The 23,676-nt window shown below is 54.1% G+C and overlaps 9 protein-coding genes across 9 annotated transcripts; 4 read left to right on the top strand and 5 right to left on the bottom strand.

The window, feature by feature from the left end:
* Positions 1-31: 31 nt before the first annotated feature.
* On the top strand, positions 32-1,863 carry ASPACDRAFT_112831 (tRNA methyltransferase TRM7). Its single transcript, XM_020195673.1, has one exon. The coding sequence runs from the start codon at positions 106-108 to the stop codon at positions 1,471-1,473; it is 1,368 nt and encodes a 455-aa protein (XP_020058988.1). The 5' UTR covers positions 32-105; the 3' UTR covers positions 1,474-1,863.
* Positions 1,864-2,250: 387 nt separating this feature from the next.
* ASPACDRAFT_75782 (sulfite reductase subunit alpha) lies at positions 2,251-5,619 on the bottom strand. The gene has a single exon (XM_020204542.1). The coding sequence runs from the start codon at positions 5,579-5,581 to the stop codon at positions 2,444-2,446; it is 3,138 nt and encodes a 1,045-aa protein (XP_020058987.1). The 5' UTR covers positions 5,582-5,619; the 3' UTR covers positions 2,251-2,443.
* Positions 5,620-6,051: 432 nt separating this feature from the next.
* On the top strand, positions 6,052-7,109 carry ASPACDRAFT_75781 (uncharacterized protein). Its single transcript, XM_020204541.1, has 2 exons — positions 6,052-6,118; positions 6,275-7,109. The coding sequence occupies exons 1-2, from the start codon at positions 6,080-6,082 to the stop codon at positions 6,935-6,937; spliced, it is 702 nt and encodes a 233-aa protein (XP_020058986.1). The 5' UTR covers positions 6,052-6,079; the 3' UTR covers positions 6,938-7,109.
* Positions 7,110-7,152: 43 nt separating this feature from the next.
* Positions 7,153-7,926, bottom strand: ASPACDRAFT_75780 (uncharacterized protein). Its single transcript, XM_020204540.1, has one exon. It carries the CDS (start codon positions 7,711-7,713, stop codon positions 7,219-7,221), a length of 495 nt encoding a protein of 164 aa, XP_020058985.1. The 5' UTR covers positions 7,714-7,926; the 3' UTR covers positions 7,153-7,218.
* A 5,265-nt stretch (positions 7,927-13,191) lies between these two features.
* Positions 13,192-14,283, bottom strand: pre9 (proteasome core particle subunit alpha 3). Its single transcript, XM_020204539.1, has 4 exons — positions 14,190-14,283; positions 13,932-14,116; positions 13,463-13,881; positions 13,192-13,388 (listed from the first exon to the last, which is right to left on the bottom strand). The coding sequence occupies exons 1-4, from the start codon at positions 14,211-14,213 to the stop codon at positions 13,249-13,251; spliced, it is 768 nt and encodes a 255-aa protein (XP_020058984.1). The 5' UTR covers positions 14,214-14,283; the 3' UTR covers positions 13,192-13,248.
* Positions 14,284-14,641: 358 nt separating this feature from the next.
* ASPACDRAFT_57646 (FF domain protein) lies at positions 14,642-16,419 on the top strand (the record flags this gene model as incomplete). Its single annotated transcript, XM_020203272.1, has 2 exons — positions 14,642-14,711; positions 14,765-16,419. The coding sequence occupies 2 exons, from the start codon at positions 14,642-14,644 to the stop codon at positions 16,417-16,419; spliced, it is 1,725 nt and encodes a 574-aa protein (XP_020058983.1).
* A 187-nt stretch (positions 16,420-16,606) lies between these two features.
* ASPACDRAFT_1853220 (uncharacterized protein) lies at positions 16,607-17,654 on the bottom strand (the record flags this gene model as incomplete). The annotated part of the gene is made up of 1 exon (XM_020197302.1): positions 16,607-17,654. The coding sequence occupies one exon, from the start codon at positions 17,652-17,654 to the stop codon at positions 16,791-16,793; it is 864 nt and encodes a 287-aa protein (XP_020058982.1). The 3' UTR covers positions 16,607-16,790.
* Positions 17,655-18,585: 931 nt separating this feature from the next.
* Positions 18,586-21,545, top strand: ASPACDRAFT_57644 (putative PHD finger domain protein; the record flags this gene model as incomplete). Its single annotated transcript, XM_020203271.1, has 3 exons — positions 18,586-18,592; positions 18,720-19,519; positions 19,578-21,545. 3 exons carry the CDS (start codon positions 18,586-18,588, stop codon positions 21,543-21,545), a joined length of 2,775 nt encoding a protein of 924 aa, XP_020058981.1.
* An 871-nt stretch (positions 21,546-22,416) lies between these two features.
* Positions 22,417-23,483, bottom strand: ASPACDRAFT_75778 (LUC7 domain-containing protein; the record flags this gene model as incomplete). Its single annotated transcript, XM_020204538.1, has 3 exons — positions 22,417-22,905; positions 23,003-23,334; positions 23,441-23,483. 3 exons carry the CDS (start codon positions 23,481-23,483, stop codon positions 22,417-22,419), a joined length of 864 nt encoding a protein of 287 aa, XP_020058980.1.
* Positions 23,484-23,676: the final 193 nt, after the last annotated feature.

Here is a 23,676-nt window from a genome sequence, read left to right as displayed (position 1 = left end):
CGCAAGACCGAAAGAAATTCCGCCCATTTCCCCTCCATTGCCTGGAATCTGACTTGCAATTTCCCACCCTTTACTTCAGTTGCATTATCCACGGTCTGAATCAGTATGGGTAAATCCTCCAAGGACAAGCGCGATGCCTACTACCGCCTGGCAAAGGAGCAGAACTGGCGCGCCCGCTCCGCCTTCAAGCTGATCCAGATTGACGAGCAATTCGACCTATTCGAGCACGAGAACCCGGAGAAGGTGACCCGCGTCGTCGATCTGTGCGCCGCTCCCGGCAGTTGGAGTCAGGTCCTGAGTCGCGTGTTGATTAAGGGCGAGAGTTTCGGGCGCCGCGCCTGGGTTGAGAAAAAGCGCCGGGAGAAGGAAGCCCTCGAACGAGTCCAGAGCGATGGAAGCAGCAGCAACAACGAGTCGCAATCCGCGAACGAGGATGAGACAACAACGGAGGAAGAGCTGAAGCCGCGGAAGAACGTCAAGATCGTCTCCATCGATCTGCAGCCGATGGCCCCCCTGGAGGGCATCACGACCCTCAAAGCCGACATCACCCACCCCTCCACCATTCCTCTTCTCCTGCGAGCCCTGGACCCCGAAGCCTACGAATCCACCACCACCGCCACCACCAGCGCTGATAACTCATCCCCCTCCACCTCCGCCACCCCAACTCCGACCCCCGTCCGACCCCCGCACCCCGTCGACCTGGTCATCTCCGACGGCGCCCCCGACGTGACCGGCCTCCACGACCTAGACATCTACATCCAATCGCAACTCCTCTACTCCGCGCTCAACCTCGCCCTGGGCGTCCTCCGCCCCGGCGGCAAGTTCGTCGCCAAAATCTTCCGCGGCCGCGACGTGGACCTCTTGTACGCGCAGCTGCGCACCGTCTTCGAGAAGGTCAGCGTCGCCAAGCCGCGGAGCAGCCGCGCCAGCAGTCTGGAGGCCTTTGTGGTCTGCGAGGGCTTCATCCCGCCGTCCATCCATGACGGACTGAAGGGCATGGAGGCGCTCAAGAACCCGGTCTTCGGCGGTGTCGCCGTGACGGCTCCTGCCTCTGCGGCAGCGGGCAGCAACAACGTGGCCGTTGAGGTGACGGATGAGACGCCCGAGGCGGCGGCGCCCGTGCAGGTGAACCATCCGGCCCCCGCCAACACGACACTCAACAAGGACAAGGACAACGGCACCGCGCGCCTGCTCCACCCGGAGTCGCTGGCTTCCGCTGTCCCCGAGCCGTTGGCGTATAAGCCCCTCGCGGAGAAGTTCTCCGTCGAGAACCGCTGGATCCCGCGCTTCATTGCCTGTGGTGATCTCTCCGCGTGGGACTCGGATGCCTCGTATGCCCTGCCGCCGGATCACGTCAGTCTCGACCCCGTGCAGCCGCCTACGGCGCCGCCTTATCGGCGGGCGTTGGAGCTGAGGAAGGAGAAGGGTGGAGCGTACGGGAAGACGAAGTTAGGGGCCATGGGTCGGGCTTGAGGTACACCATGCGCAGCATGAATCTCCGCGTGGGGTTGGTGTACTTGGGTCAATTTGTGTGTGTATTATGATATGTGTTACGGTGCCCCTTCGTGTTTAGATTTGTTCATGTCTACGACTGCTTGCTTTTCGGTTTGGCTTCACGAAGCTAGAGATCTTTCCTTTGTGTGCACGTGTGTGGTCGGTCGTTCGGGGGACGATCTGAGGATCCCAAAAAGAATATAGCAGATATACCCCATAGATTCACAAAAGATGGAAGAAGTTGGCTTTTGTTTGGCGGTTTTGTCTTCTGGCCGTGGACGAAGGCTTCGTTGTATAATACTCTTACCAATTTCTGGCTGATAGCTTTGGATCTTTCCTTTTATCTTCTACATTGTCAGCTGCCAGCGCAAGAGCGGTTCCGGAGAGCGGACTTCTTGAGAGCGAGAGGTCGGTACTGCCAGGAGGTTGTCTTGCCTCTCTGGACGGCGAGTTCGAAGTTTCATAGGCTACGGATGGCGCCAACGCTATGGAATGGCTATGGGAAGTGGGAGTGCTTGAGACCACCACCTGCGGGCCCATGTGCAGGCATTACAGATCTGCTTGGATAGGATGCTACACACGTACTGATGAAACATGATATGTCGGGCTCGTAGACATAGATTGGAGCTCGACGATAATCTTGATTCCAGGGCAGTTGACGTGTTACTGAAGCATATAGGTGTGCCATGTACCGTGAATGCCATTGTCCGAGTCAATTATACTACAATTGAGGAATGAACATGCATGAACACTGAACTGAATGATTTGACAAGTCTATCCAAGTGAAATCCTGTCGGATGTTCTAGATGCGAAACAGCGCTAAACTCAAACAGGAAGGCCAGCTCATCTGCCAGCCAAAGTGCCGACCCTCGTGCTTTTGAAAATATACAGAAAGCGTTTCATCCATTTTATCATCATCCTCCAACCAACGGACATCCCATCATCGACTCTAGTACACCTCCAGAACGTATCTCTCCTCGTCCTTGAGCTTCTCGATCTCCTTGTGGGGCTCGACCTTCTTGCCCTGGGCCTTGGCCTCGATGGCGATGGCTTCCTCGAGGACGGCGGTGACGTCGGGCACGGGCCAGGTGGGGCCGCAGAGGTAGAATGCACCCTCCTCGCGGATGTAGGCCTGGACGATCTCGGGCAGCGTCTGCCGCATGCGGTCCTGGATGTAGATCTTCTCGGGCTGGTCACGGGAGAAGGCGCGGCCGAGGACGGTGATGACCCCGGCCTCTTGGTAGGCCTCCCACTCCTCACCGTAACAGTACTCCTCGCGCTGGTGACGAGAGCCCATGTACAGCAGGACAGCGCCAATCTCCTTGCCCTGGGCCTTCTCGAGGGCCCGGTGCTGGACAAAGGCACGGAATGGCGCCAGACCGGTTCCCAGACCAGCCATGATCAAAGGCTGGGTGGACTTGGGAGGCAGCTTCATCACGCTGGACTTGACACTGACAGTAATGGGGGTGCCCGGTTGCAGGCGGCTCAGGTAACGGGTCGCCTGACCGAAGCGGTCACGGCCGCGGGGATCGGTCCAGGTAACGGCGACGATCATGAGAGCCACAGTGGTGGGGGTGACCTTCTGGCACGAGGCGATGGAGTACTCACGACGCTTCATGGGGCCGACGATGCGGATCAGGTCGTGGAAGTCAGGGTGGGCAGATGGATATTCCAAAAGGATGTCAGCGAAACTGACAGTGTCGACCTCAGCACGGCGCTTGAACTCCACGGCACCTTCGGGGCCACCGAGAGTGCGCAGATCGGTCTTCTCCTTCTCGTCATCGGCGAACTCGGCAAGGGCTTCGTAGAAGCGCTTGGGAGGGCGACCGAAGATATCGATGTTCTGGACCAGCGCCTGGTAGACAGTGCGGTTCTCCAGAACAGCGGGGTCCTCACGGCTGGGCACTTCGACAATGTCATCGGCGTTGAGGCCATAGAATTTGATGAACTCGAGAACCTCGTTGGCATCATTCTCAGCGTGGACACCCAGTGCCTCACCAATGTCGTACTTGAGTCCAGAGTCGCCAAGATCGAACTCAATGTGGAAGATGTTACGATCATAGGTGACAGGGGTCAAGCGTCTGTTCTCCTTGACGTGAACCGTGAAGGTCTTGGTAGCAAGGTCAGGACGGAGAGCAGTCTTGGTATCATAGGCCTCCTTAAAGGCCAAGCCCTTGGCGGCGGCCTCCCAGTCCTTGAGGTAGGAGGCAGGCTCGCTCTCTTCCTTGTCGAAGGCAACAAAGCTGTTGGGGGAGATGTCCTTGGGCAACTGAGGAATCTGGGCCCCCTCCTCGGGGATCTTCCAGGACTCAGGGACTTCGATCTGGCGAAGAACCTTCTCGAGGTCCTTGCTGACACTCTCCAAAGCATCAGCATTGCCCACAATCGAGGCCAGCTTCTTGATGCCAACCGACTCTTGGGTGGGCAGAGCCACGCGCAAAAAGGCGACCTGAATGACAGACGACTCGGGGACAGACTCTCCGGCAGCGGAGGGGTCAACGAAGTAGAGGGAGATTCCGCGCTCGGCGATGGACTGTCTGAAGGCCACAGGCAGCTTCTTTTCCAGCTCATCATCCTTCACGCCAGGAGCGTTGACAATGATCTTGCCGCCAGCCTTGACAGAAGCGACGACATCAATGTCTCCCAAAAGCTTGAGGTCTCCGACGAAGGTGGTGTCGGCGGCAGTGACGGAGTAAGGAGCATCCAGAATCTTGGAGCTCTTGCGGATATCGACGCGGACAACTCCTCCTTGAATCAGGTTGTCATGGGCCTTGCTGGTGGTGACATTGCTGGCGGAGTCGGCAGCCAAAGCCTGGGAGAGAACAGTTGCGACATCACCGCCAACGGAGTTGTCAGTGTCCCAGAAAGTGTATTCCTGAACAGCAGACGGGTCCAAAAGCTGGAGGGGCTCAGTCTCGGCGCCGGCCTGGACGATAGGCTTCTCGTGAATAAGCTGGAAAGCGGCGGCGGTGTTGATCAGATCCCAACGCTGAGAGCGGGGATACTTGATGTCCACGGTGGTCGGGGCCTGCTCACGGTCGGTAGCAAAGGTGAGGGCAGCAAGAACGTCCTCATAGAGGGCGGAACGAACGCCCTGTTCTTGGACGGCCTGCTCGTTGGCAACCTGTCCCAGAACACCGACAGTCTTGACAGACTTGGGCAGCACGCGCAGGAACTCTTCTTCCACGAAGGGACGGTAGACACGGACATTTACCACACCCACGCGAACACCGTCCTTGGCGAGAGAGCGGGCAATCTGGGCAGTGAGGGATGCCTCGACGGTACCGAAGGCAACCAGAACGGAAACGGGTTCGGCATGGCCATGGTACTCGAAGAGACCGTAGTCGGTTCCGAGCTCACCGTTCAAAGACTGAAGGAGCTCCAGAAGCTTGCCCTGGTTGTCGAGGTGGCGGCTGCGGGAATCCTCCAGAGTCTTACGGACAGATTCGTACGTGCGAGCAAGGCCGGCTTGATCGAGGATGTCGATGACACGAGTGTGCTCCCGGCCAACGCGCACACCGTCGTAGATGTGAACGGAAGGCAGGACAGAGGCGAGCAAAGTGGTCAGGAGGGCCATGTGCTGCGATTCGTGGGCAGAGGCACTGGAAACCAGACCCAGTCCAAGCTCCTCGGCGAGGGCGAGGGCAGTGGCATAGTCGGAGACCAGGCCGTCTTCGGCGGCATAGTCCACAGCAGCAACATGGGCAGCAACAGGGCTAGCCACAGAGTAGAGCAGCGAGAGTTGCTCCAAAGCCGCACGCATGTAGGGGAGGGTAGCCGAAGAGGCAACGATACCCTGAGGGACGTGGCGCTTCTTCAGGTCGAAGTCTTGAGAGAAGATGTAACCGAGAGCGATGTTACCGGCACCCTGGCGAGTCTCCATAGCCTTGATCTCGGGAGATTCGCCATTGGCATTGGTCTCCTGGCTGGAAGCCCACTGGCGGAGAGCAGCATCCAGATCGAATGACTCAGGAGAGTAAGAGAAGATCTTATCACTGAGGAGGTATGCGACCTGCTGAATGAGGGTCTGGGCGGTAACATAGGTAGGGCCGCTGAGGGCCGACAAGGCTGGGGAAGAAGCACCCATTGTGAGGAATTCCTGCCTGGATACCGGTGTCACACAACCGATAACTCTTAGGTGAAGACAAGAAGAGAGAGAGAAAGAGAGAATAAGTGGAGGAAAGACGAGGGCAATGAGGGGGAGGGGGATAAAAAGCCCGTCGCCGCCGTATAGAAAAGCCCAGGGGATCATGCCTTATCCGGCTAGTGGCAATCACGCAATTTCTTATCGATAAAAAATTGGAGGGTCGGAGGCGGGATCTCAAGGCAGAATCTCTCCGCTTTCGGCCGACTTCCCCGCATTACTAATGCAAGGAACCATGGGGCCTGGGCTGTGGGCACGTGAAGGGTCCTTCTGCCTGAGGCACAGACTGTGAGTTTGTGTGTTTGTAATGGACCCGCTGATCTCCCCACTAAACGTCATCCGCGCATTTCCTTTCAAGCCGCACTGCAGGAGATTGCATCCCCCAATTTACTATATCTGTCTACCGATCATATCCTTACTTCACTACATATAATCAGCATAATGGCTAACGTTGCCCTACTCGGTTCTACTGGCATGGTGGTAAGTACTGAGCAAACAAGCTCTTTTTTAGGCTCACGCCAAGGCCCGTGTTGTTCTCCCTTGATTACATCCCTGCTCTGGACTGTCGCGATGTATAACTTATAGGAGGTTCCCAGAAAGATACTGCTCCGGGATATACTAACCAAAAACTCTCAGGGGAGCTTGATTCTCACCAGCCTGCTCAGAAACCCCTCTATCGCCCGCGTGGACACAATCTCCCGCCGCACGCCGCAACCTGCCACGGCCGCGCCGCAGGAGAAGCTCACCACCTTCGTCTCCGACGACACCTCCAAGTGGGCCGAGCAGCTGGCGTCGCTGACCCCGACCCCCAACATCTACATCTCCGCCTTCGGCACCACCCGCGCCGCCGCCGGCGGGTTCGACAATCAGTACAAGATCGAGCACGGCCTGAACGTCGAGACGGCGCGCGCGGCGCGCGACGCCGGCGTCAAGGTGTACGTGCTGGTCTCCTCGTCGGGCGCCGACAAGGGCTCGTTCTTCGCCTACCCGCGGATGAAGGGGGAAATTGAGGAGGACGTCAAGGCGCTGGGCTTCGAGCGGACCGTCATCCTGCGGCCCGGGCTGATCGGCGGGCAGCGCGAGGAGAGTCGCCCTGCGGAGGCGGTGATGCGGGGGTTCGCGGGTCTCCTGGGCAAAGTCCACTCCAGCCTGAAGGATGGTTGGGCGCAGGATGCGGATGTCATCGGGCGGGCCGCGGTCAATGCCGGATTGAAGGCGCTGGAGGGCGATGTCCCCGCTGGTAGTGAGAAAATCTGGATGCTGCATGGGAGGGAGATCCTTCAGTTGGGTAAGGAGTAGAAAGACGGAAATATCATTGAACGGCTTGATAGCACTGCACTAGTTGGCTTTCTGGAGTTGGTGTATTGTTAGTTTTGTGTATTTCTACGGGAATCGAAATTGAGATTGACGGACTGGACTGGAATGTACTGGGATAGGAGATCGGAGTCAACTATATACATCTCTTAATACGATTATCTTTACCACACAGCATTAAAGAAGTAGAACAATGCGATAATTGGCAATTTATATCAGGCTTCTATTAAACAAAGTAGGTACGTATGACGGACATTCACTCCCTATCAATACTTCTTATTCCAGTCATTCACCTCCTTCCCCTTCTTCGTCTGGCCCCGCTTGCTCGACGCCTCCCGGTCCGCGTTCCGTTCCGGGGCCCCCTCCGTGGGATCCCGCCCCTCGCTGACGCCCTTGTTCGCGCCGCTGACGTTCAACGGGTTGCTCACTTTGTCGCTCTGGTTGGTCTCCTCCTGCGTCGCCTCGATCTGGCTCTCCGGCGAGGTCTTGGAGGGGTCGAAGGCCGCATCGTGCTGCGAGACTTCCTGGTCGGTGCCGGTCTTGGAGAACTCGGAGGACTGCGGATCAAGCACGTTTCGATCGCCGGACTTCATCTCTTCGCGCTGGCCTTGAGACGTGCGGAGCGCGGGGATGGAGTGGAAGGGTCGTTGCGTCTTCTGGTTCAGGGTTGCGCTGGCGGCGGCGGGGGTTTGCCGAAGATGGTGGATGCTGTTGCTCTGGCAGAGAGCGCTCCGGCTGATGGATGTGATTTGTTTGAACATGATTGATGATGCTTGATAGTTGATTGATTTGCCTGTAGGATTTGGGAGAGGAGAAATGGTATTAATGGGGTATGTCGAATGATATAGTATGTATGGTTTTATAGTACTGGAAGCGCGAGGTATGAGTGTTTTCGTCGTTAGGTCAATGCGGCTTTGTATCTTAACCAGATTGGAGAAACTTATAGATGAAGGAGGACTTCAGCAGTAGTAGATGGGATTGGAAAAGTATGATGGAAGAACAAGACCGATCTGGGGAGGGAGAAAGCGAAATGGAAGGTGGAATGCCCGCCGCTCGCACCCATCATGTTGACGTCATCGGTGCTGCAGAAGACATGGCTACCACGTGACGTGAATATGCCGGGCATTGTGCCATCGCAAGCAATGCATGTCTGTTGTGTTCAACCCAGGAATTGATCATTCGATTTTACTTGGGTATTTTACTTTGAAGAGAACGATACTATCCATTGAATGATCATTTGCAAATGAAATCAAGTGCAATTGGCCCAATTCACGGCAGCTTTACGACTAGCTTGTTACTGACAATTGACAATACCGAACTGACGTACACGAGGACTATGCAAAAATAGTATCTACTGCTTGCTGTAATACTAAAAGCCAGCTCGACTAGAGTCTGCCGAGAGATTGGCGTAACACTCTGAGGGTAGCTGCTAAGAAAGAAACATATCTGCCGGATGGTAGAGATGTTTTCTCTAGGCCCGTCCACAAAGCCTGCCCGACATGCCACGTCAATTATCACATACCTGAAATAATCCTCGGCCGACTGTTAAAGTGTGATGGGCACAGTCCTCGTGTATTTCGGTACCAGAATTCGATATCACCTTCGATGCGGTTTTCTCCGCTGGGACCGACACCTTCACGCAAGCCTTGCGTAGAATGAGAACCGACTAAATGCCCCAGCTGGTCCTCAATTGGACTGAAGCACTATGCATAGAGCCGGGTCGTTATCGACCATGCTGTGACTTGCGAATGTCTTGACTCGAAGAGGAAAGTGCAATCGTAGAATGACCCAGACATACTGTGTTCGCCGTTCGACCTCGAGAGGAGGGCAAAGTTTATGCCAGGAGCAGGGATCTAGACTATGCAGGACGCACCTTTGGTAGCCCAAGCCCAACACCCGCAGGAAAACAACTTCAGGTGCCAACTTGCAGATGCGAGGACCCGGAATTCATCCATACTAGCTTTCTTAATGCGTGTTTCTCATGGGCTCCAGATATCGCGACAGGGATCTTCTTAGCTTGCATGCACTTCCCGAGCAGCCTGTCAGCTGGTGAACTTCATTGGATATGAAGCGCTGACGCTATTTAATAGCCTTTCGAAAATGGACCAATCTCGGCTCGTGCGCTCGGAACAGCAAAGAATGCGTTCTCACCTTAATCCCCCCAATGCCCGTTTCGCAGGTTCCATTTGTTGACTGCAAGAGAAAAAGGTACGCGCAGAAGCGCAGAAGAAGCCGGTCACGTTACAATCACGGGATTGAAGGAACCCAGCATAGTGGTGCGCGTGGGTGGGTCTCAAAATCCAATTTCAACGTCGTCAGAAGTATATGTAAAAGTCATCGTAGTATGCAGCAGGCATTTCTCGAGCTGTTGCGGCCAGAAGATCACCCCATGGATTTTGGGGTACTGAAAGGGGATCGGCCGGCCTAGCAAGGCCATTTTTTTCCAAATCCGTAGGCCCCGAATCCTTGTTTCTAATGTGCAATCGCCACAGGCGAGGCTGGATTAGAAACATCCGAAGTAAGACAGCCTGCGAGAAGAGGCATATGGGTGGCAAATCGCGCTCTGGTATCCGGTGGGAGGAAAAGTCTGAATTCAATGCACGGTGTGTTATCGATGTAATTTCATCATGGCGGTGGTCAGCCAGATCCGGCAGCTGCTGAGTTGGCAACGGCAATCAGTCCATGGATCTATGCTCGTCCACCCAGTGTACCGGACGCCAGAGCGCAACAGCCCATGATTCGATGCTCAATACTACAGGCAGACAAGTAAGAGCCTTTCACACAATCATCTTCTAGGATGTCCGGACAAGCGGAGATGTGGGAGTATTGAACCCCTATTCGCGGAGTCGGAGGCAAGTCAAAGCGAAATAGACAGCCTCAGAGCCCTTCTAACATTGCACTGATCAGTTTCCAGTGGTGAACAGTCCTCCATCAGCACAGCAGACTCGAATCTCGAGCAATTGAGCCAGACGAAGGGTGCCACGTCAGTGAGTCTCCGAGCTCTAATGCAGCTGCATGGATTCAACTGTAGGTGCACCGTACCACAGTCGGTATCTGCCATGGCTGATGAGCACAAATGATATCCTATCGTTTTCAGCGGAGCAAAGCAAGTAACTGAAGATAAACCCTGCACCTGAGCGGGGGCACATGCGGGATTATTCCTCTGCAGATGTGGGAGATCAGCTGAAGAGAATCGGTCCCTATTAGAGACCTGAGCTCGTCATGCAAATGCAAGTCATGTTCACTCTATAGGGTCATGTCCAAGGACAAACCAGGTGCCAATTGAGGCCTTCCAGTGACGCGTCTTTCGCCACCATGAATGGAGCGAAGAGAATTTCCTTGGTAAGTGATGACCAGACGGAAGCATGCGAAGTATACGAGACGGTCACAGGCACGAGGGTTAGCTCATCCGCAAAAGATCGATCAGTGTCCAACAAATTGGAAAAAGCAACTTATTAGTGTTGCAGCCAGACAACGAAGCCCTGGCCTATTGGGCAGGCTGGCAGCTCGCTAGAGATTCGAAAAAGAAAAATGCACCCAGAAGCTGATTCAATCTAGAATCCGGCTTCTTTCTCGGCATGACTCCGTTGCAGAATGTATGCCACCAGGATTGCTTACGATTGAACTAATTGGCCGTAAGCAGATAGTCACAAAATCATGGAAGGGAGAACATGTAACAAACCAGACTAGGTGATCGGGGCATTGATCACATTGACGTTTCAAACGGCACCAGTGGTTTGCTAACCCCTCCATGCCGAAATGTTAGGTTGCCGTTCAACGGGAAGGAGAAGACCTTCGATGTAAGACGGACAGCATGACAGCTGGCACAAAAGTAAAAACGACTGCCTCATGCAGGAGCTTTGATTCAGCAAGCGGATGGTCTGGTTGATTCTTGAATTCCGGTTCGTACGCAGCGGAAAGCCATAGACGAAGCGGGGACGATCAACGGAGCATCTCAGGCTGCAACAACAATCCGAGCTAACAGGACAAAGGCCAAAAGAGATCAATCATGGCGAATGAGGGATTTTCAACACGGGCTGGATGAGAGAACACGACAGCAGGATGTATGCATTTGTGAATCGCCAGGTGATTACAGTTGCCCCGAACAGGAAGGGGGTGGGTTTTTCGTGTCTCCACAGTCAGGGAAATTCCAGCATAGCCAACCGCGAAATCACTGGATGGGGAGGTGTGAGTGTGATGATAGAACACCGTAGTCGACAAGCCATCGGATGCTGAGCTGAATTCGATCGACAATTGATGGGCATGGGACGATAATTGGCCGTCTTGTAACATGAACGCTTTTGACGAAACATAAATAGGGCCACGGAGGCCGTCCACTTCTCGAATTCTGAATCAATAACCGTTTCACACTCTGCTTCTTCAAGGAAAACCATTCGAAATAAGACTTCGCTGTCGATTAAAGGTGTTTCAATTTCAAGGCAACCTTCGACCTTCAAGAGTCTTGTGCAAGCTTAGCCTATCAAATCTCTGCACGGCGGCAGGATCTTTGAGCGGACCAATAGAACACAGCTAGACACTTGAAACCGCAAGCTGCAGCAACGACAGTGAGTTTCATCCAGACCCTAGGAAACCATTAGCTGACAACGAGAATTAGGTATGTGCTTCTACAACCAGCGGAAGTTTTCATGCGGTGACTGGAGTTGGACCACCTTCGCTCACCGTTGCAATTACGAATATCGTACGGGCGAGACATGCGGCATGAGACTCGTGAATGAGACCTTCAACGAGAAGGTAAAATGCCGCCTGTGCGATAAAATCGATACCAAGGTGCGGCGGCGAAACGCCGAGGTGGACAGATTGACTCGATGGAAGCGAGAGGGAGGCACCCTCGTAGCTTCCATGGAACGAAGTCAGAATCTGATCAAGGAGCTCGAACGAGAGATCTTCCAGCTGGAGAGAGAGAAGCAAGAAAAGCAGCGAGCACTGTCATAGGAGGGACATTGATAATCTGCGGTGGGAAAATCGAGCGAGAATGTCGCGAGTCAAATGCTGTTTCTTTTCTTCACATTTCAGATTCCCTCATTGGTAATTCTTCGATCGTTCTTCTTGTTTGTATCTTTTGTGGTTAGCCCCTGTTTTTCACTGTCGATGTGTCACGTTGCGTGAATTCGACCATTGTTCATTTCAATCTCGTCTTTTCAGGCTGCAGCCTCACAATGGTTGGCGGATAGTTTTCGGTTTCAGCAAAAAGCCCTGAGCAAAAGGATCAGGTCCAATAAAGTTTTTCCAATGTTGTATATTTGACATTCCCAGGCGCCATCCCTCGGAGGAAGTTCCACACCGTAAGCGCCGATGTTGATGAGCGGCTCGTCAAAGCCAGAGAAGCGTTTCACCACAGCAATTGTTCGGTGAAGAGGGCATCAATGTAGTCAATTACAGCATAGGATGCCCCTTCTATGAAGAATCACCCTATAAAGCGATGCAGCTGCCCTGGCATTTTCATGGAAGAGAACAGTGAGAGTTGCGAACGAACGATGGGCTTGGAGATATGGAGCTGGAACAATGGATGGATATAGACCAAACCCCGCGTTTCGGCAATCGCCACGTGATGGCCCTCCTCTTTCGGTTAGAGGCGTCCTGTCCTGTCAACTGCCAGCACCAACGGATGGTGGATGAATCCAGCACAACGGCATCACTCCGTCAAAGTTGGCTCCTTGCACCAAGCTCCGCTGTGGTAATATGAGATATATGATTCGGACATGGCCCTGCCTTGCGTATTCGTGCTCAAAATGGATCCATTGAATGTACTGCACCAGGACCAGGATACAGCCAATATTCGACATAAAATGCTGCGGGATGCCATTTTGCCCATACTCTCTATAGATTGGGTACGGGACAAAGATATGGTCTGATTTCGGGGCGTCATATTTATATAGGAAAGGAATGTGGCACCCTGGGCTCAGGGAAGCCCTTCGTTTGTTCAGGCGCCCAATGTCAATGAGGTCCTTTTCAGCTACGTGGACCATTCAGCTTCGGAGATCTGTGAAGAACCGGATCGGATGTCCCTCAGATACACGAGGACAAATGTACAATGAATTGTCCGGTAGCCAGCTTGATATCGCCGCTTGCCACGTCACCCGTGGACAACGTCAGTTACGCTTCAGGTGCAGCTTCAGGGAAGTGTTCTGTGTGCCATGATTTGATACACGTCTCTCCTAACAAGTTACATGCTTATGAGCGGTGCAAAGCCTACGATGTATAGCTCAAGGACGTTTGGTCAATGGAAACAAATGATATTATCTTGGTCAAAAAGCAGAAATCTGTCATTCACTCATTTATTTGATCTCACCAGCCTCGGGCTCATCGTCAACCTTGGCCAATCCGTGTTCTTTCAATAGAGCATTGATCTCATCGGCGCTCCACAGATGGTGGTAGATCTTGCCTTCAGGCGTTCTTCCCACCGTCGCGAACTCGACTATTTGAAATGTGCATGTTAGCAGGTGATACGGCTGAGATACAGTTTGTACGATCCGGAAAGGAACCACTTACTCTTCTCACTGCTCAACTTCGTTGAGTCCATCGTCTTGCTCAAGACCTTCACCGCCATGGCGCAAGCCTCCTTCAGATCACAATCCTCCTTGTAGTCCTGCTTGAGCAAGCTTTGGGCGCTTGCGTTGTTGGCACCCACACTGGTCGCTTTCCAACCACCGTAGTTACCGCTGGGGTTGCTCTGGTACAACTGGAACTGCCGAAGAGGGTCGTAGCCCGCATAGATGAATGACACGCCGAAGGGACGAAGACCACCGTGTTGGGTATATCCTTGTTTCAAATCGCACAACCGACGGACAAGTTGCTCGCAAGGGATCTCTTCGTTGTAGGTAAGGAGGTACCGCTGGGCGGCTTGTCGGGCGTAGTTGATCAGGATGTTCGCGTCTGCCGTCATCCCAGCAACAGCACAGATCATGTTGCTGCCCACAATGTTAGGCTAGTCAAGGGCGGTGGGATGAGGGCCGCATACTCGTTCAGTGTGTACAGCTTCTCGGCAGATGTGTCCTGCTCGAGCAGCTTGCTAGTGACTTTCTTCTCCGCGGCCAGGACGATTCCATCCTTGGCCAGAATACCCAGAGCAGTACCGGCGTGCGAGATGGCTTCTAACGCATACTCAACCTGGTACAGTCGACCTTCCGGGGAGAAGATGGTTGTCTGTCGAAGAACGTCATCGGGTCAGCTAGGAAGCTCCCGAAAGAACAATTAATCATCGGGGAAATAAGCATACTCTAGAATCATATCTTCTTGACATCTTGAACTAATCGAACAAATATTGAAAAACTCCAGTTGTGTATGTCAAGCAAAGAGAGAGGGTGGGAATGAGCGGAGTTGTGATGGGGGGGGGGGAAAGATGAAGGGAGATGCCGAGCAAGCTGTGCAGTTGAAGGTCGGATGAGCTCCTCACGTAGGAAGTGAGCGAGTGAGTGACCGACCAGGCAACTTCGCCCTGGCGCGTCCACCAGCCAGCCCGCCCCGGGCTGACTTGACCATCCGTCCGCCAAGCTCGGACCACCTCGAGATTCCATGCGAAGCTCTCCGCGACACTGGCGCAAATTATCTTCCAACGGCGCCACAAGACTTCAACTTTTGGATTAAACATCGTTCTTTATGCGCTAAAATATCCTTACTCCTTCTACATGTTCACTTGAGTGGATTTACGTTGCATATCTATATTTCACCATGCTAAGGTCGACATATACCCCACCTCCTCCGCTACCTCCAGGATGGACCGAACATAAAGCTCCTACAGGTTTGCTCACCTAACCAGAGTCTCGTTTAGATTTCGTCGCTGATTTGATTCAGGACATACATACTATTACAATGCGCAAACCAAGCAATCCACCTACACCAGGCCCCTACCAGTCCCGACCCAACCCCAACCGCCGACAATAACGCCGCAACAACCCACGTTCAACACGAACATAGACACACTGCCCCCATTCTCTTCTACTCCTTATGCGCCTCACGGATTCGGACTTGGTGCCCCTGGCTTCAATGCCATCCCTCAATACGCACAGCAACAAGGAAGTCAGGGCCAAGGAAATTTCCGTGGCGGGAGAAACAACTATGATCGTCGACGTCGGGGGCCAGAAGACAGGCCCAAGAAAAAGCACGCAGTGCCAGGTTGCGCGCCGTGGGTGCTTGTGAAGACGAAACTAGGAAGACGATTCGTACACAATCCGGAGACAAACGAGAGCTTCTGGAAAATCCCTCCCGAGGTGATGAAGGGGGTTCTCGAGTTCGATCGCTTGGAACAAGAGGCACTTGCGAGAAAGGAACGGGGCGAAGATATCCATGATGTTGGAAACCTGGACCATACAGAGGGCAGTTCAGGAGAGAGACAGGAGGCCGAGGTTTCGGCAAGCGGGCCCACAACAGCACACGCTGAGGAGGACAGCGATGAGTATGAGGAAGTCGAGGTTACAGACGACGAGGACGAAGACCAACCTTTCAAACGACCAAAGACCGATGAAGATGAAGGTCACCCACAACCTGTGGAATTTACGGAAGAAGATATGGAATATCAGTTAGCAGCGATGGGAGAAGAATACGGCCTTGACCCCGGCGAGTATGGCGAACCAGGCGAGGAAGGGTGGGAGGAGGGTGCTGAAGGTCTGCCGCTCACGGAGGAGGATGCTACGGCTCTGTTCCGCGACCTCCTCGACGACTTCCATATCAATCCCTTCACGACCTGGGAGAAGATCATTGAAGAAGGCCACATCATAAATGACAGCCGCTATACTGTTCTCCCGAACATGAAAGCGCGTCGCGACGTCTGGTCAAACTGGAGTCGCGATCGTATCCAAGAAATCAAGGAGTGCAAGCAGAAGCAAGAGAAGAAAGACCCGCGCATAAAATACCTGTCATTCTTGCAAGAACACGCAACCCCAAAACTGTACTGGCCAGAATTCAAACGGAAATATAGGAAAGAGCCAGAGATGAAAGACCCACAACTGTCGGACAAAGACCGGGAGAAGTTCTACCGCGACCTGGTATCTCGAATGAAGCAGCCCGAAAGCAGTCGAAAATCCGATCTCTCGGCTCTGCTCAAGTCTGTGCCTTTGCATGAATTGAACAAATCATCCAACCTCGAAGCGCTCCCCACCTCTATCATCACCGATCTCAGATACATCGCACTAGCTCCCAAAGTACGTGATCCGCTTATTGAGACATACATCTCGACCTTGCCCCCGGCGCCAGAGGATAACCTCACCGCCGATGAAAGAGAAGAGCTGGAGCGAAAAAGAGTGGAGCGAGAAAAGCGCGAGAGGGCATTGGCGGAACGTGAGAAGCAAGTTGAAGATGAAAAGCGGAAGCAGAAGGGCGAACTCATCCGTGGCAAACATCTCCTAAGAGAAGGTGAGGTCGAGCTTGAGGAAGCTATGCAAGTCAACAAGGGCGGCCTGCGCAGCTACCTGGAAGCAGAGGACCAATCGTCCAGACCTCAAGGAGAATAGGGAGCATTCGGGAAGTGCATTTCATGTATAGGATAATCATGATTTTAGATGACTGTAAGATACATGTTGAACCATTTCTGTCTCTAACTAAAGGATCAATCACAACAATGCTTATGATTCAGCTATGTGGGCGTAGTATGCCCTGCCATACAAGCAAGCGCAGATGTGGAGGTATGAAAGAGCAAGTAAGCTAGCAGGACAGCACTCGCGTTGCCAACACTGTGGCGGATTAAGATGATTAGTAGCAATTTTGTCTGATCGCACATAGCTCATGGGGTATCATTGTAAGTTTTTAGAAAAGTTCTGGACCTCCCTCTTTGTGAAATGACGCCGTTTGTTTATGTCCCACGCCTGAACCTTGACCTTAGCAATTACCGGAACCTCCAGTTGTCCCAATCATCATCGTCTTCGTCTTCGTCGTCGTCGTCATCATCATCATCATCATCTTCTTCTTCTTCCTGTTCATCTTCATTCTCGTGACGGCGTCCGGCGTGGCCCAGCTCATCCTGCGGCGCAGGGGTAGCGGATGGAGATTTATCCATATCCTGCACTATGATATCCTCGGTAGGTCTAAGTTGCCGCAGTTCTTCGCGCTTCTGCTTGAGGCGCTTGAGACGCTCCTCTAGCTGTTCCATCTCATCGAACTCGTTCTCCATGAAGCGCGCCGCATCCTCGCGCTCTCCCTCCGCCTCCACCTCGCGGTTCTTGCTTATCGTCTCGGATTCGCGCTGTTGCTGTGCAGCGATCTCTTCCGCGGTGAGGGGCGCGGCTGAGATGGTTGCCGTCGCGGTCAGCGCCGCGGGCCGGTGAGGCATGCGCGTTGGCGCCACCACCTCGCGCTCAAAGGCCGCCCACTCATCCTCATCCACGGTTTGAGAAAGTGGTGCTGGGGCTGTCCCAGCAGGGGTTTCTGAAGGTTGTCCCACCGGCTCGGAGGGGTCGTGCTCGATGGGAGCGTCTGACGGGGCTTCGGGACCGGTGACTTCCTCGTCTAGTTGTTCGAGCTCCTCCTCCTCGTGTTCCTCCTCGATAGCCGTCGCGCTCGGTGGCTGTATCGTCATATGCCCCGCCGCGGAATTGGGTTCTGCGCCGGCCGGCCTGATCTTCTTGCGCATCGGGTCGTCTGCGGGATCTACCTTTCTTTTCTTGGTTACACGGTTGCCCGTGCTCCCTGTCTGAGAGGAGCCCTTGCGGGTGGCGAGCTCATTGCGGAGTAATGAGCGAACATCGGCCATGATCCTTCTTCTGGGAATGGGGATAAATGCTATGATAATGTAAAGAGACAATGAGAAGGAGTAAGAAAGCGTTTGGTTGGAATTACTAGGTAGGTAGGTAGGTAGGTAGGTAGGTAGGTAATGTAAAGCCCTTTTTCAAACCAGGCGATTAGAAAATCAATCTATGTGGGGATTCCGGAGAAGCTTTGGAAGGGGCGGCGAAGAATAAACGCGACGAGAACGGGCGACGGGCGCACCGCGCGCCAAGCCGATTCCGCGGAGCCGCAGTCACGTGGTATTTATTCGGGTTCAGCTGATTCAGCATCTGAACCAACTTAGTTAGCTCGCTCACTTAATCAGCAGCCTGGAGGAGGTTCAACCGCGACAACATCTCCTCTTCTTCCCAACCTCGGATCATTCTTTCTCACCTCCCATCGACCCTGGCTGATTCTCGCTGGGCGCACCTTTTTTTCAAGAATCGCCACTGTGCAATACATCTTGTGCACTCTCTGTTCGCAGTTCACGATACCACGTCTAAATAACCCGTGAGGCTTGAGCCACTTTTCGCGCGAACCCCGCCCACGCCAAGCATCCTGCGCGCGACACCGGTTGTGGTTGTTGAACAAACCTCCCTCCCTCCCAGTCACGGATGGTGACGCCACAGACTATTCCGTCCCATCGTGTCTAAATAAGTCAGTCGCTGGAGCTTGGAGAAGATCAAGTAATACTTGCGCGGACCGCAGCACAGCAGTGCCAGTCGCCAGTGCCTTTCTCTGTGTATTGCTTTAGCTCTTCTGATGCCGTAGAACCGTGACCTGGGTGGCGTGCGCAACTTTCCCTTTGGACACTTTGGATCCAGCCCATTATCTACCTCCCCATCCGCTTTTCCTATTACACCAACAATTTCGCGCCGTAGAAATTTGAAAATCTACTTCAGTCATTCACTCCCATCATGGCTGGTAAGCTATCGTATTCCACCCATGTTTCCCTACCGGAGCCAACACTGTCTGTGGGCGGTGTTGGTGGCAGGCAAGCCTGGAAACAAACCTATGGCACGAATTGGATGCAGCTAACAAAGAACTTCAGATGAACCGAGACGCTCTGGTCGCTCGACCAAGGGCCAACACAAGAACCTCGACATGATCACCGAGACGCCGGCGAAGAAGACGAAAGCCAAAGCTCAACCGAAGGAGAAACCCGCGAAGCCGTCCGTGGAGCCGACACCTGCTCCTAGCGAAGAGGAAGAAATTATCCGATGTATCTGCGGTGAATACGAAGAGGAGGAGGATATTGAGCGTGACATGATCTGCTGTGATCGATGCTCTGCATGGCAACACAACGACTGTATGGGCCTCACGTTCGCTAAGGGAGAAGAGCCCGATGAATACTTTTGCGAGCAGTGCAAGCCCGAGAACCATCCGGTCCTCTTGGAGAAGATATCGCGGGGCGAAAAGCCGTGGGAAGAAGCGGCTGAGCGGCGACGCATAGAAGCGGAGGAGAAGAAGGCCTCGCGGCGCAAGAAGGGGAAGAAGGGCGGCCGACGAGGTCGACAAAGTGAGGTCAAAGTTGAAACGAGTACTCCAGCTCGCGCAGCAGCCTCGACAACACCTGCCCCTACTCCTACCCCAGCTCCTGTGGCTGCGCCTGCGCCTGCTCCTACTGCTTCTCCGCCTCCTGCTTCTGCTCCTACTCCTTCTCCTGCTGCCGAAGCCACTGCTACCGAAGCTCCGGCTGCTGCGCCTGCTAAGGAGCCATCTCCTGCTAAGGCGCCAACTCCCGCCAAGGAGCCAACTCCCGAGAAAAATGGACATACTTCTGAAGCTCCACCAGCAAGCGCCCAGAAACGCAAGTTCGAGGAGCATCAAGAAGCTCCAACCGCGGAAGCTGTACGTAGCCTGTTCCTTCTCTGGCTTGACCACGCCGGACTGACACTAATCCTGATAGGAACCAAAACCGAAGCAGCAGAAGATCTCACCCCCAGCCGTCACCCCCACACCTCCCCCCGAATCGGCCTCAGTGAAGGATGAGCCCGCCGGGCAATCTTCTCGACATGGCTCCACTGCATCGCCATCGCCGACCACCGCAGACGTGACGAAGTCCCTGGAAGAACCCACTAACCCGGCTCGAAGAAGTGCTGCTAGTGCCCTGGTCAAGTTATTTGTAGATCAGATTTCTGAGTCCCAGAAGAAAGGATCTTTCAGCTTGCCCAAAGGGAAACCCGTGGGGGAAGTTGCGCGGCATCTTGGACTCTCGATTGAGAGTGCTATGTACCAGAATATATGCGGAGGATCTGGAGAGCCTACAGACCCGTATAAGACACAATTGCGGACGATCCTGTTCAACGTAAAGAAGAATCCTTCTCTACGGGATCGTCTGCTCGTAGGTAGTTTACTTCCCGATGCCCTCTCTAAGATGAGCAGCCAAGACATGGCCAGTGAGGAGCTCCAGCAGAAGGATGCTGAGATCAAGCGGGAAGCCGAGCGTCAACACATTATCATCCAAGAACAAGGGCCGCGCATTAGACGCACCCATAAGGGTGAAGAACTGGTCGAAGACGAAAACCATACCGCCGCCAGCGAGCCGGTTTTCTCCACGGCCGCATCTCGACGCAGTTTGGCCGAGGCCGACGGCAGTCCTGCCGGACAGAGTCCGACCAGTCTAACGCCACAGACGACTGAGACCGATGGCGCTGCACAGAAGCATCCCAATGAGCCCAAGCTCCCCGATGGGGTGGACATTCGTCGCGATGACTTCCCTCCGAGAGCACATTCGCCTGGTGGCACCAGCCATGAGCCTGTCTTCCCTGAAGTGTCGGCTCATATCCGCGAACAGCTACCAGCACGCAAGGCACAGGCCGATGCAGAGATTGATAAGTTGCTCAAGGACGATGAACCCGAATCGCCGCCCTACTCACCCAAGGACTACCACGACGAAGGATCGATCTGGCATGGCAAGGTGATGATGAGTACCATCGCCGAGTTCTCCTCCTCGGCGAAGCACGCAGGAGGCGCCGACCTCAGCGGGCGTATACCCTGGAGCCAGCTGGTTCCCTCGACTTTGCTTGTGGACGGACGCATCGACACTCAGTTGGCGGGCAACTATCTCTGCGGTCTGCGATTCAGCTCTTCGACCGATGTCACCGTCATCTCGATCAGCAGTCCCGAGAACCCCAAGGAGAGGGCCGGCTTCGACAAGCTGTTCAGCTACTTCCAGGACCGCAACCGATACGGGGTGGTGGGCAAACACCCACTGCCAGCTGTCAAGGATACCTACCTGATTCCGATTGAGGCCGGTTCGACCAAGAAGCCCGACTTTATCGAGCTGTTGGAGAACAACACCCTCGAGGATCCCATGCCCGAGCGGGTGCTCCTGGTAGTCTTCGCCGTCAAGACAGGCGATTCGAACCCTCCCTCTGTCCAGCCTTCTCATCCCACCAGCCAGGAGCCTGGTGCTTCTGCCAGCCCTCTCACCACGGCTCCCTCGCAGCAGCAACAACAATTCCTGACCCCGGCCCCCCCTCGCCATTCCTCTCAATTCACCCCCAGCCCAGCACCATCGTTTCCCGCCACGCCGCAGGCGCCAGTCCCCTACGGCCAGCAACCGCAGCAACCACCCGCAGTGGCCACCCAATACCCCTCTTATCCCCCTCCTCAAGCTCCCACCCACCAGGCTCCCTTCACAGGTCTGGCGGCAGCCATCCAGGTCTTGGGTCCGCAGGCCGCCCAATCCCCCGCTCTCCAGCAACTGCTGCAGCAGGCGCCCAACGCCGACGTCTCTCAGCTGGGAGTGATCAAGGAGATCCTGCTACGCCGACCCGAGGCCAGTTCAGATTACAAGCTTTTAACCGAAGAACTATTCAAGGTCACCGCGGCCAATGGACATCCTGGTGGAGGACAGCAGAACAACCGGTAGAAGGGAAAGCTTAGACATTTGCTGTATAGTACCTCATCTTTCTTTCCTTTATCTTGTCTCCTCCTCTCCTCTTCATTCGCCGCATCTCTTCTCCTTTCTTCCCATTTTCTACATTCTCATTTCAGTCTCATGGTTGGAATTTGGTGTTCAAATCTCAGTGCGGGCCCTTTCCCCGAAGGTTTCCAAACTACCTCTTTCTTTCCTTTTTTTTATATCTTCATCTGGTCTTAAAATGTGTCTTTGGGCGAAAAACGGGGGGAGCTTTTCTTCCTACTATTCCTTATTCTGTCACTTTTTGTTCCTTTGCTTCTTTTTTTCTCTCTTGTGAAGACACGCAGGCTATTTATTTGATCCAGCGATGGTTTATGCTGTATGTTTTTCCAATTGCGGCTTGATTGCCCGATTGTCACTTCCCAGGGGCCAATCTGATGTATGCATTTGCAGATTGTACGGCAGATAACGCAGATCCTTTTCGATCGATTGAGCAATATACTGATTATCCAATAACATTTGCTACTTCATGATTTATTTGTATTGGAAGAATTGCATTAGAGGCTCTTGAGACAGGGTATTATACCGCAGTGCGTAGATTTGTTTGTTTCGCTAATATAAGCTACAGTGATGTTTAGATATCTTTTTGAGACAGAAAGAAGAAGATAGCCATGACATCCGCCAAGCATGGTCGACCGTGAAAGGAAACGCCTACGCTATGCAAAGACCAAGGTGAGAGCGTATAGCCGAACAGGAAATGAAAAGGAAAACAAAAACAAAAGACAAAAAAAAAAAAAAAACAGAAATCGGTATAGGACAATCCAAAAAAACCCTCTCCTCCTCCTTCTCCTTGTTTCATGATCATCGTCATCCGTCATCATCACCACCGAGGACCACGCTTTTTGTACCCACCACCGCCGCCGCCGCCACCACCATAGCGAGGCCCGCGGCCACCGCCCCCGGAGCGACCACCGCCCCAGCCCCGATCACGATCGTCCTCGTCATCGTGGTGTCGGACCGGCGGGGGTCGGCCCTTGAGCTCCTCGCTGAGTCGCTTGAAGGTCTTGCGCATGTCCGAGTATCCCATGTGCATCTTGCCGAAGAAGTGATCGGCCAGGCGGCGGTCGTTGTCGAGGCGACTCAGGTACGCGCCGCAGACATCGCAGACCTGCAGCTTCTGGTGGCCCGAGGGGCCCGAGGTGTCCTGGAGGTTCTTGAGGTCGCGCTCGCACGTCTCCTTCTGGTGCTTGGCGGTGCGGATCTTGTGCAGTTCGTTCAGGGCCTGCGCCACGGCGCCCGTCTCGCCCAAAACGGAGATCTCCAGCAGACCCGAGTTGATGGTGTTGGCGAGGTCGGCGATTTGTTTTAGCTGCATAGTAACAAGATTAATTTCTGGTATTCCAGCGTAATGTTCTAGGTCATGGGGAAGGGGGAAGCAGAGCAGCAGAGAAGCCAGCCAGCCTTACCAGGTTATTCGTCTGACGGATCTCATCCGGGGTCTTCTCCAACCGTCGCTGCGCCGAGTCAATGCGTCGGTCACAGTCGTCGATGTACTTCTGCATGTCGCGCATGTAATCATAGTCGAACCCCCACTTGGCCTTGTCCGCGGCCGAGGCGGCCTCGTATTCCGTCTTCAGTCCTTCGCTGTGCACTTTCGGGCACTGGCCCAGGTCTTGTTTGGTGTTGGTGAAAAGGTCGTGGGGGCAGGTGCCGACGAGGTAGGAACGGCAGACTTTCGGGTCGGTGATGGCGAGTTGCGCATTGCGGGATTGCGCTCCTGTGCCGACGAGTTGATCCGCTGCAGTCAAGATGTCGAGGATTAGCTAGCTATCTCGATATTGCGGGTTTTTGAGACGAGGGGAGAGAGCTAGAAACGCTGGAGAAGGGAATTGTTGGGGACGTACCTCCCATGAGCTGCTCAAGCAGCTTTCTTTGTTCCGCAGCCATGGTGGGAATAATGCCTGGGATCGAAAGAGTGGTGAGGGGTGAGGGGATGAGGGAGGGGGAAAGAAAGGAAAGATCGCACTTGAAGGAGTTTGAATTGGAGAGCTTCTGCTTCTTCTTCTGTTCTGGCCGGGAAGTTCTGCGGGCGTGGCGCTAACCGCGGTTGGCTGCGCTTATGTGAGCTCCGGGCCCCTGT

The sequence above is a fragment of the Aspergillus aculeatus genome (assembly GCF_001890905.1).
Source record: "Aspergillus aculeatus ATCC 16872 unplaced genomic scaffold ASPACscaffold_3, whole genome shotgun sequence".
NCBI classification, from domain to species: Eukaryota; Fungi; Ascomycota; class Eurotiomycetes; order Eurotiales; family Aspergillaceae; genus Aspergillus; species Aspergillus aculeatus.
The sequence above is the reverse complement of the archived record's forward strand: the minus strand, read 5'-3'. Positions and strand labels throughout refer to the sequence as shown.